Here is a 12,787-nt window from a genome sequence, read left to right as displayed (position 1 = left end):
CTCTACATGTCTACTTTATTCTTTGGGTTGGTACGATTACGGGGATACCAAATTTGTATAGGTTTTATAATGTTTTCATACATTTAAAAAAATTAAAACCTCCTGTACAAATTTTTTGGGGGGGATTTTGCCATCTTCTGGCGCTAATAACTTTTTCATACTTTGGTGTACGGAGCTGTGGGTGGTGTCGTTTTTTGCGGATTTTGATGACGTTTACATTGTTATCATTTTTAGGACTGTATGACCTTTTGATCACTTTTTATATAATTTAAATTTTTTTTTAAATGGCAAAAAAGTGCCATTTTCGACTTTGGGCGTGATTTTCCGTTACGGGGTTAAACGCGGTGAAAAACCGTTATCATATTTTGATAGATCGGGCATTTTAGGAAGCGGCAATACCTAATGTGTTTATGATTTTTACTGTTTATTTATATTTATATCAATTCTAGGGAAAGGGGGGTGATTTTAATTTTTAGATTTTTTTATTATAATTTTTTTATTTTAACTTTTTTTTTATTTTTATTTTTACTATTTTTCAGACTCCCTAGGGTACTTTAACCATAGGGTGTCTGTATGATCCTATCATATACTGCCATACTACAGTATGGCAGTATATGGGGATTTTACTACTCATACATTACAATGTGCTGACAGCACATTGTAATGAATGGGTTAACCCGAAGTGACGTCACGGGGAGGGACGATCCACGGGAAAGATGGCGGCGCCCGCGGTGCCGGCACCGATCGCGGGTGTTACCGGTAAGCCTTTACTGCAATATGCAGCAAAGACTTACTGGCTATGGAGAGGGCTCGGCCCGCGAGCCCTCTCCATGTACCGGGACCCGACATGTGACGTACTATTACGTCACATGTCGGTAAGGGGTTAAATGATATGTCCACTGCAGAGTGCCTCTTTAACGAAATATCCACTGCAGTGCCCCCTTTAACGAAATATCCACTGCAGATCCCACTTTAATGAAATGTTCACTGCAGAGCCCTCCTTTAAGGAAATATCCACTACAGATCCCCCTGTAATTAAATGTCCACTAGAGAGCCCCATTTTTAATGGTATATCTACTGGAGAGCCCCATTTAAAAAAAATAACTCGATACTCACCTTTTTGCTTCTTCTCCCTGTGGCTCTGTCTTCTCTTCATGGCAGCGCACTGCGGGTGCACACACTGTGACACCATGTGAGGTTGTGTGTGCGCAAGGCGGGGAGCTGCCATGAAAAGAAGATGGTGCAGTGGGGAGAAGAAGCCGAAGGTCATTATCAAATCCTTGATCCTGGTGGTAGACGTCCTTTAAGTACAGCATGTATGAAATATTTATTTTTTAATAAAATGTTTCTTTTTTCCTTAGGATAACAGCAGGAACTTGCTTTCATACATTGTTTCATACTACTTACGCCACTTTGACGATGTAAGTTTGCATGACAATATACTTTTTATCTACTTTTGGACTATTTTACAAACCTCACGTTTAAGGATAATCAGGATATCCAGAAAATCCCCTTAATCAGTGTTTGCTATTTTTATACTCCAGTGGGGGTAAAGAATCTGTATAATTTCTTGCTGGAAGGAGTCAAATGTTGCTATGATAAATAATGAGTCAATTTGCTAGACTGAGTTCTCAGCTCAATTGCCATTATAAGATATTTGAGTACCGTAATTGAGCTTCTCATTTCCCATTAAGTATTCATTTTTTGGGATTTTGGATGCATACTCCCCTACTTAAGTAGGTTGTTGGTGACCATTGACTTGTTATACATTTTAGAGTATATGTTGTATATAATTTCTTTAATTCCATGTTAGGCTACAGAGCAAAAATATAGAAACCTCAGAGAGAGCATATGATATATTTTTGCTTTGTACCTTGATGCTCTTACCAAGTATGAATTCAGGAAGTGACTTTTTATGAGTTCAGTTTCTGTTTAACAAACTGTATATGTCCATGGTAAATACATAAAATGCATTAAATTTTAAGAAAGAAAAAAACATTCAGTTGACTCTAAAAGCTGATACATTCTCTTAACTTTCAGAATTCTGGTAAGGAAGAAAGCCCCTTCATTTTGCCAGAGCCTCAGGATCTGTTTCAAACTTCTCAAATGAAATTTGAAGACTTTGTGAAAGATCTTCGTAAGTTAAAGAAAGATGTGCTTGGTACGTCATTATCTCTTTCTATCTATCTTATTGATGCAAAACACAAACCTTATCTCTTAAATTTTACAACTAACATGAAGTACAATGTTTCTCAATAAAACAATCTCAAAATCACCTGGATATGTAAAAGCGTTAATGTTATAACCAATTATCATTATTTGTGTTCACCTCGCATCCCACCTCATTTCCCATTGCTCTACCAACCTTACAGGATTTTTCTCTACAATCTATCACATGCCGTAAGATCTCAACCCTGATTTCATAGGATTACTTATCAGCACCTTTATCCCCCCCCCCCCTCTGCTATTTGCACCTTGCACTTCATATTGAAAACTTACATTGGTTCACACACTAGGGGGTTTTGACAGTTGTCTCATTTGTAGCACTTTGCACTTTATAGGTTTGTTTCATCATCATTGCAGGATGATTTTGGGGCCTTCCATCGCCCATTACCTGTAATTTTGTTGGTTAGGGTATATGTAATACATATTATATTTTTCATACAATTTATCATGGGTAGAGTTGTTTAGACAGTATCCTTTGTCTGGATTAGAGGTTAGTTGTGGTTTACCCAGACCGGGATCTCCACATAAGTCATTCTATGTACATTATTTGTTTTAAATGGTTTTAGATGTCTTTGTATGGTTTTTTGTTTGTCTTTGATATCAATAAATTGAGTAATTTTTGGTGTACATTTTGAGTATTTATGTATGAGCCGCTTTTGTGCATCGCTTTCTGCTTTGTCCTTTCATGCTTATTTTTGTTGCACAAGGCTATTTGATATTGCATTGGGTTGTGCTAACCAGTCCTTTAAACTTCAATTATCATTACGCATGTCAGATTCTAAAAATCGAGTCATTAAGCTGAAAACAAGCGTCAGTTAAAGCATTGGCAGCATTCACATATTGCACAAGCCCCTTCCATTTAAATTATATTGTGTTTCAAAATTCATTGCCGACGAAACTTCTGAGTCGATCGCATGTCTTTTAATGAGGCCTCGCCACTTGAGTTTCTAAACACAGTGCAAACTCATTGGCTCAGTAGTACTATGAAGTCTCTCATGTAAACTGCACATAAATACATGTGCAAACCGGTGCACAGCTATTTATGAAGTGTTTGCTCTAGTATTGTGTTGTGGATGCATTAAGCACCCTGCAACACAATACTGTGCACAGAAAGGGTTGTTCCAGTGTGTATTTACATCAGCCGCCACATTTATGTTACCAAGTCCAACAGAAATATGGCACTCATGAACTGAGTGCACCAGAAAAAATTAATGTGGTGCATGAATTTCATGAATGGCACCCGCTGCACATTAGTGAGGCGAATTTTTTGCCTCACTAGTAATAAATCTGGCCCATCGTGTGTATGCAACCACTGCATTAACATTGTATTTTTTAACCCTTTCCCTGCTAGACGTTTCTGGAAATTTTGTTGCATTATTGGCCAGAGCAATTTTGACAATCTTGACTTAACCCCTTCCCGACATGTTACATAATAGCACGTCACATGTCGGGTCCCGGTACATGGAGAGGGTTACATTGCTTCAATGTGCTATCAGCACATTGTAATGTATGAGTAGTAAAATCCCCATATACTGCCATACTGTAGTATGGCAGTATATGATAGGATCGTACAGACACCATAGGGTTAAAGTACCCTAGGGCAGTGATGGCAAACCTTTTAGAGGCCAAGTGCACAAACTACAACAAAGACCCGCTTATTTATCGCAAAGTGCCAACACAGAAATTTAATTTGTGATTTATACTCCCTTCTCTGTCACAGTTTTCATTGATACCGGCACCCTGAGGACACCAATAAAGCAGAAAATAGTCCTAGGTAGAGCTGTCACTTTAAAATATATAAAACACCTCTGTGCACATCAAGTCCTGGGCTGTCTGGGACTGCAGGAAGATACCTGGCGCCCTTTCTGGTGATGGCCTGGGTGCCCACAGAAAGGGCTCTGAGTGCCGCCTCTGGCACCTGTGCCATAGGTTTGCCACCCTTTCCCTAGAACTGCTATAAATATAAATAAACAGTAAAAATCATAAACACATTAGGTATCGCCGCGTCTGAAAATGCCCGATCTATCAAAATATGATAACGGTTTTTCACTGCGTTTAACCCCGTAACGGAAAATTGCGCCCAAAGTCGAAAATGGCACTGTTTGCCATTTAAAAAATTTTTTAAAATTCTATAAAAAGTGATTAAAAGGTTGTACAGACCGAAAAATGATAACATTGTAAACGTCATCAAAATCCGCAAAAAACGGCACCACCCACAGCTCCGTACACCAAAGTATGAAAAAATTATTAGCGCCAGAAGATGGCAAAATCCCCAAAAATTTTTTAATTTTTTTAAATGTATGTTTTAATTTAGGAGGTTTTAATTTTTTTTAATGTATGAAAACATTATAAAACCTAAACAAATTTGGTATCCCCGTAATCGTACCGACCCAAAGAATAAAGTAGACATGTCATTTGGGGTGCACAGTGAAATCCGTAAAATCCAAGCCCACAAGAATACGGCACAAATGTGTTTTTTTACCAATTTCACTGCATTTGGAATTTTTTTCCCGCATCCCAGTACACGGCATGGAATATTAAATACCACCATTTTGAAGTGTAATTTGTTATGCAGAAAATAAGCCATCACACAGCTCTGTACATAGAAAAATAAAGTTACAGATTTTTAAATGTGGGGAGTGAAAAATGAAAACGCAAAAACGGAAAAGGGCTGCGGCGGGAAGGGGTTAAAATTAAACTGAAATTACTGCATAAAGATTTGTGCTAAACCCATATCTTATCTTAAAGCAGATACCTGTCCCATTTGCAAAATTGCATTAAAGGGGTTTTCCCACCAAGCAAGTTAGGCCCTATCCACAAGATAAGGCCTAACTTCCGGAACGGTGGGGGTCTCAGTGATGTGACCCCCACAGATTACGAGGGGTCATACCTACTTCCGTCAGACCCCTCGTCATTCCCTGACAGTAATGGAGCAGACAGCCATGCTTTTGACAATATTCATCAGCTCAATAGGACATCTGCTCCACTTATCTCATCTTATCTGATAGGGCCTACCTTGCTTGGTGGGAAAACCCCTTAAAGCAGTTCATAGACAAAGGCATCTTTATTAGAGATGAGCGAGTATCTCGCCGGCTCTAGATCGAGCAGTAAATTAATAAAATAAATTGAATAAAAGTATTTTTATTGTTTCCAGATGTTTTACTTGTAAGAACACATTGAACTAACACTATTCTTCACTTTGCAGGTGTTCGCGCGTGTCTCCGGCTAAGTTAGGAGATGTGCACGAACACCTGGAATGTGAAGAATAGTGTTCTTTCAATGTGTTCTGCACTTAAATGGTCCTGTGTTCACTGTTTTTAATGTTTTAATTCTATTCTTGCACATGAATGTGAAGAATAGAGTTAAAACATTAAAAACAGTGAACACAGGACCATTTAAGTGCAGAACACATTGAATGAACAATATTCTTCACATTCCAGATGTTCGTGCACATCTCCTAACTTTGCAGGTGTTCGCGCTTTTCTTCCGCTAAGTGAAGAATAGTGTTATTTCAATGTGTTCTTACAAGTAAAACATCTGGAAACATCTGGAATATTTTTTTTTTGCACTGTTCTTTTAATGTTCTGTTTTATTAAAAAAATGCTCGGGTCTCCCATTGACTTCAGTGGGGCTCGTTATTCGAGACGAGCACTCGAGCATCGGGAAAAGTTCGTCTCGAACGAATGTTAGAAAAAAATGCATAAACATTTCATGTAATGGCAAAAAATGTGCTACAAACATAAAAATAATTTGCTTTACACCACCAAAATGTATCAGATGAACATGTGCATAGATAGATGTTCACATGAATAAATCATCATAAAATCACTAACTGAAATTACTAAAATCTACTTTTCAGCTAGAAATTTTAAGATCACAACCAGCAAAATATGACAATTAAGCAGAGCAAAAAATAAAGGCAACACTAAAACCTATATATCTTTTTAAAGCCAACAACGGGGCTATTGCATTTGCCAGCTGACAGCTTGGACCAACATCATAGTCATGCAAATTTGATTAATGCATAAATAATTAAAGAAGAAATATATTGTATATTGTATAGTAAGTGTAATGTTTATATAGTACCGTAATTCTGTACGGTTAGTATAAAATTTATAGAAATTGATGTTTTATCAATTGGAAACAATAGAGGTAGTAAAAATTAATTTGCATATAAAAATACATGATGGCTAGAAAAGTGAAGCCTATATACAATGAAATAAATAAACTTTATGTAAGATATAATACATACCAATGGTGTAGTGGTACCTGGCTCTGAAGGAACGCTGGTTTTTCTAACCCTTTCCCTCCCATGAGTTTCTGGAAAGTTTCTGAACAATTTTTTACAATTTTGACATGTACAAAATTATTATACTAAACCCCAACAAACCATATTAATTTTGTGATCCAAAACCTCTCATATTGTCTGGAACTTTCGGAAACCCAATTTATCAGGACATCAGAAAATGAAGAAAAATCACTATTGTGACATCAGGGCAAATTTCTTGATATACTGGGGGGATTTCATTTCAATGTAGGACTCCGACAGTGCAGACAACCCTAGTCTTTTGCTATGACAGATTCATCATTGTGTTGATGAATCTTCAACATTTAAAGCCTATTGCACACAAGTTAGTTTGATTCATGCCACTTGTATTGTGTGCTTGCTGGAACGTCTGACCCAAATGCAAATAAATTGGAACTTAACTCACATAGCACATCTCTGACCATCATTTGTCCCATGGGTTACTTCATAGGTGAGCAGAAGCAGTGTTAGTCAGGTTTAGTCATTCATTAGTGTGTCCTCAGAAAGAATTTGCTTCTGTCACAATACAGTCAATGGAAACTGAAATAGAGTTTGTCCCCCACAATTGAAAGAACCTCCTGGACCTTAGCCTCTTTATGCTGTGCTCCTTCTTCATAATAAAGCACAGTTTAACCAGGAAAACCGATGGATAGACCCCAATAGTTGGCTCCACACTTGCAGGGAAGGCTAACTTCCTTCAAGATGATGTGTCCCAAGGAGGATACATGCGTCACCTCACCTGTACTGGTACAATGGATATCCCTGTTAATTGTGATACCGGATGCGTACATACAACATTTTTAATGTTTCCAAAAGGTACAGTGACGCAAAACAGGTTCTCCTTTAGCTGTAGCATCAAGGGCTCAGCTATCAATGCTAATAGCCTTTCTGGCTCATTAGAAAGTTGACTTTATGTTGAAGGTGGCCATGGATAACAAATATATAAGAAGATTACCACAGTCACTGTGTCTGTATCTATGAGTAAGTCTCCCTGGTTTATCACGTTTAATTTTGATGGTAGTTTTCGTTTAAGTATAACAGAACATGTTAAACTTGGATTATCTGCACACAATATACTCATGTAAAAATGTGTTACGGATGCAGGGATACCAAATATGTGGGGGTTTTGTGTATTTTATTCAATTGTACTGAATAAAAACCAATTTGGAGAAAATCTTGTTCATTTTAGCATCACCATCTTTTCATTTGCATAACTTTTTTATTTTTCGGCTGACAAATCTGGTTAGGGGCTTATTTTTTGAGAGAATAGTTGTTCTTTTTAGTGGGCGTATTGTGGAGTGCATAACATTTTTTAAATCACTTTTTAGAGCATTTTTTTATAGGGTATTAATTAAAAAAAAATTTTCGGAACGCTTTTGCGTTTTTTTTCTCCGGCGTTTACCATGCGGGTCCAGTAACGTTTCTGTTTTATTATACAGATTGTTACGGACGCAGCAATACCAAATATGCGGGGGGGGGGGTTGTGTTTTTGTGTTTTTTATACTTTATTAAGTGTTTTTATAGGAAAGTGACATTTTAGCGGCTTATATTTTAATGTATTTATTTTTTTATTTATTCTAATGTGTTAACTTTAGTGTTTTTCACTTTTTTTTACTTATACATAGTTGAACTTGAACCAGCGATGCTCTGATCCCTGGTTCAAGTTCAATACACTGCTCTAAAATACTTCTTCATTGTAGAGCAGTGTAAACTGTCTGAGCATGCAGGCGCACGCTCAGATAGTTTACAGTCAGACCCGGAAAGGGGTCTGACTGCCAGGGAGATCGTGCAGCTCCGGGGCACATGCCAGTCCTCGGAGCTGCCCAGAAGAGGATCGGATCCCCCGGTAAGCGGCGCGGGGGATCCGATCCACAGCACAAACACCCTTGTAAGGGGTTAACACTCGCGATCGGAGTCGGCTCCAATCACGGGTGTTAGCGCAGGCTGTCAGCTGTGATAGACAGCTGACAGCCACTGCTTCTGGTGCCGGCTCTGTTCGTGAGCTGGTGCCAGAAGCAGGACGTTATAGAACGTCCCCGTGCGCTTAGCATCTAGCCCCAGGGACGTACTATAACGTCCTGGTGTGCCTAGGGGTTAAGCAATGTCCTAAAGTTGTATGCAAATGACCTGTGTCCAATGGGTCATTAGCATATTCAAGCTGTCCAGCTTATTCATGAGTGGGAGTTACAGCCACGCCCCCAGTGCTTGACTGACAGCTGCTCCATGTAATGGCTGCTCCATGTGCTTGCTGGTGGCCACGCCTCCTGCAGCCTGTGTGTGTTTGTGTGTGTATGTGAAAGATACAACAGCTCCAGGCAGCCATGTTATAGCAGAACATCTCAGGTACATGTGTAGCTGATGTCTGTGTCTCTGTGTATTAGGAGGATGCAGCATGTCAGCAGATACACTAACTATGCCTTACTATACATTGCACACAGACATGAGCAGGGAGAGAAGAGGGGAGGGGGAACAGGGGTGATATCATTGACTCTGACCATGTGACCAGCCTCATTTACATAATAAAGAATAGATGATTTTATAATGATTAATGTATGAAATAACTAGATAAAGGCTGGGATGGGTTCCTTGTGAGCTGCTCTAACAGGTAGTAGTGACAGAAATAGTGACAGAGACCTGATGACAGGTGTCCTTTAAAGGGAACCTACCACCACGATTCTACCTATAAAGGTAGATTGGGTGGTAGGTGGATGTAAGGGAAGTGAGGATAGCTCTTTTTAGAGCTAATCCTCATGTCCCTGCTAACTTTTGGCAAACTTTATTGAACTAATATGTAAATTTAGTTATGCGGCTACTGGGGCTTGGAGTAGCCGGGCACGGGGCAAACATATTAGTTCAATAAAGTTTGCCAAAAGTTAGCGGGACGTGAGGATTAGCTCTAAAAAGAGCTATCCTCACGTCCCTTACATCCACCTACCACCCGATCTACCTTTATAGGTAGAATTGTGGTGGTAGGTTCCCTTTAAGTAGGGGACCGCCTGTATTTATAAACATGTGATTTGCGCCCTGAATGTCACTGGTGTCAAACAGAATAAATCTAAGAGGGACTGCCAAATGATTTCATATATATTTGACAATATAACACTTTAGGAAAATGTTTACATGAAAAATCAGGACACATTATTATTGTTATGCTTATTCTTCCAGGTGTCAAAATTGTTCTTTATTTGTAAAACTTAAAAATAAGTAAAAATTTTATTGGTCTCACAAATCATGTTCAGAAATTCTACAACATATCTCAAAATCATACTATTTCACTAAATTGTGGAGAATTTGAGGAAATCTTATTGAAAGCATGTAAGTTACATTGACAATATGCTATTTCTTAGCTCACAGAGTGTGTACAAAACCATATTCACTGCAATACAGGGACAGGAAATATATTATTAGACCACTCAGTGTTCAGTTTGGTAGGAGTTACATTTGGTTAAAAAAATCTGACAATTTTTCAACAGTTTAAAATCTATATAAACAATATATTAAAGTAAGGCTACATTTGCACGAACCTAAGGGGGACGTACATACGGCCAACATATAAACGGCGTGTATACGTCCCCCATACACGGCAATGGGTGCATGGCTCCCTATGGGAGCAGTATGGTGCAGCACATGTTTCGTAGCTGGGAGAAAGATAGGACATGTCCTATCTTTTGGTGGAATATAGCGCCATGCGCCATATATTACTATGGAGAGGGATGGGGGTGAGCGGGCATACATCATGTGAATGTAGCCTAAACTCTAGTTTCTATTCTATGTTAAACTAAAAAATTTGATGTTTGCATTTTTTAGCATGTGAAACGGAAGCATCAAAAGTATATCAGAAGTGTATTGAAGATCATTTACAACCTTTCAAAGACAATATAGAGAACTTTCTAAGTAAAGGTAAGGCATTTTTATGGAGCATTGGTGGTGAAAATGTGGCATGGGTGCCAGAGGTGGCATTCTCTGTAGGCTTTTGCCCCTGTACAGAGTTCTCCAGGCATGACTCATGGCATCTTCCTCTAGTCCCAGGAAGCCCAGGATCTGACACTCTCAGTGCTATTGTAAAGTGGAACATCCTTGGCTGCCTGGGGAGGAAGGAGGATTGAATAGGTGTGGACAGTGCTTGATTGTTGTTGGAGCTCCTTCTTCGATTCTACAGTTCTTTCTTTTTGGGGACCTTGGAAGAATCCTTCATTTTTAATCCAAATTTCCCCTCCTATCTTCAATTGTATCGGCGTGCTCAGGATGTTAATAAGAACTAAAAGCTGTGGCAGAACAGTGAGTAGGTGTTGAATGTAGTTTGGGCACTTAGTTGTTAAAAGATTCTCCATCACTGTTATAGAGTATTTACCATGTAAGCCAAATGATTTAAAATACACAATTTTCTTTTTGAAAGTAAATGTCAGATGTATACTGTTCTTTTTGGGAAAAACTATTGAAGCTTCATATTGTTCCTCTCAATGAGATTAGGACACATTAAAATAAACTGCAGAACAGAACAACATATTTTTACTTCTAAATTTGCATTATGTGATTTGAATGGTACAGTGTATTAGTTTTCCCTAAAACATATTTGTAAGTCAGAATGTGTGTTTTTTTATTGTTAAAGGGAACCCGTCACCACATTTTTCACAAATACAGGTGGTGGAAAGTTCCTATAGAGCCCTAGTAACTATCTGACACCATCGATCAACAAATGATAGCTTTTTCCTCACATTAGAAAAAATATTCAAATCTGGTATCCCCATAATCGTATTGACCCATAGAATAAAGATAACATGATTATTAGGCTGTACAGTGAACACCAAAAAAAAGGAAAAAATCCAGTATAGAATTGATGCTTTTCTACTCCTGCCCTCAAAAAAACAGTTGATAAATTTTCAACAATAGGTGATACCAACCCCAAAATGGTAACACTGGAAAAAGCATCTCATCCAGCAAAAAAAAAATGCCGTCACATGGCCCCAATAACGAAAGAGCTAAAATTTTATAGCCTACAAAAGGGGCCAATGAGGAACTAAAATCCTGGCAGCTGCAGGACACTCCTTCCCTTCTGCACCTCACTGTGCGCCCATAAAACAAGTAACGGCCACATGTGGGGGGTTTCTGTAATAGGGAGAAATTGCAGAATATATTTTAAGATGGATTTCTCTTTTTATATTTTGGAAACGTGTAAATTTTAGGGCTAAATGAACGTTTAACCGACAAAATTTGGCCATTCTACATTTCACCTACATTTTGATTTCATTACTCTGAAGATATCAAGCGGTTAACAACAGATTTTTGTGGGGGTTTGGGCAGACAAGGGACCTTGGGGAACTTCATGCCCACTTGGTGTGAAGGTGGCTTTAAAGGGCAAATAGGCACAATTATTAGTCACTTGGCAGGTTTGCGCCTATTTCAGGGATTGTATGCCACATTTCAGTTGTGCAAACCCTGATAAATGTGCGTCAATTTATCAAGTATTTGTAAAGCGTAAGGAAATGATATATGCAAAAATTAGCAAAAGCTACTACAGACAGTCCGTGGGTAAAGTACAAGATAGATTCCGTAGGTTTGTTCCTAAAGGGGTATTCCCACAAAGACAAGTTTCTTATATGTACTCAGAACATCAAAATAATCAATTCTCTAATTCACTGTTATTAACAAAAATGCAGCATTTCACAGATATAAGTCCAACCTGTGTCTATCAGTCCTGCTGTACACAATTTCAGTTACCTTAGGGTCGGGCCGCCATCTTGGATTTCAGAGTGAGATCATGCAGATGAGATTTCTGTGTCTCGTGTCTATAGCCATGCCCCTGTAAAGTCCTAGAACGGAGATCGCAGACACAAATTCAGATTGAAACTGAGAACAGAGATGTAGCAGAGCTGACTCTGTAATAGGTATCTAATGGATCTCATGCATCTCTGATCTGTCTCATCTCTCTTTCTCAGTGTGTTTGTAGAATGTCAGAAGCCAGATAAAAGTGCATATACACCTACACCCTGATATTCTAACCACATTGTCACCCCACAAAACTAGATGGATAATACAATGATTTGTCTGCTTAGAGAGGCCCTGACCGCACCCCAGGATTTTGCACTGATCACCATAGAGAGTGATGGGAGCTAAAACAGCAATAAAACTGAGTAAAATTGTAAAGTAAGGAGTAGAGATGAGCGAACACACTCGTCCGAGCTTGATGCTCGTTCGAGCATTAGCGTACTCGAAACTGCTCGTTGCTCGGAAGAGTATTTCGCCAGCTCGAGAAAA

The 12,787-nt window shown here is 38.7% G+C and overlaps 1 protein-coding gene across 1 annotated transcript in view; it reads left to right on the top strand.

Moving 5' to 3' along the window:
• FMN2 (formin 2) overlaps nucleotides 1-12,787 on the top strand; it is a 280,120-nt gene that overhangs the window by 234,789 nt on the left and 32,544 nt on the right. Inside the window, exons 12-14 of the mRNA XM_072141131.1 lie at nucleotides 1,362-1,421; nucleotides 2,041-2,161; nucleotides 10,340-10,432. Of these exons, the coding sequence (XP_071997232.1) occupies nucleotides 1,362-1,421; nucleotides 2,041-2,161; nucleotides 10,340-10,432 (274 nt within the window). The remainder of the gene's footprint in view (nucleotides 1-1,361; nucleotides 1,422-2,040; nucleotides 2,162-10,339; nucleotides 10,433-12,787) is intronic.

Source organism: Engystomops pustulosus, chromosome 3 (genome assembly GCF_040894005.1).
Source record: "Engystomops pustulosus chromosome 3, aEngPut4.maternal, whole genome shotgun sequence".
Lineage (NCBI taxonomy): Eukaryota > Metazoa > Chordata > Amphibia > Anura > Leptodactylidae > Engystomops > Engystomops pustulosus.
The sequence above is the reverse complement of the archived record's forward strand: the minus strand, read 5'-3'. Positions and strand labels throughout refer to the sequence as shown.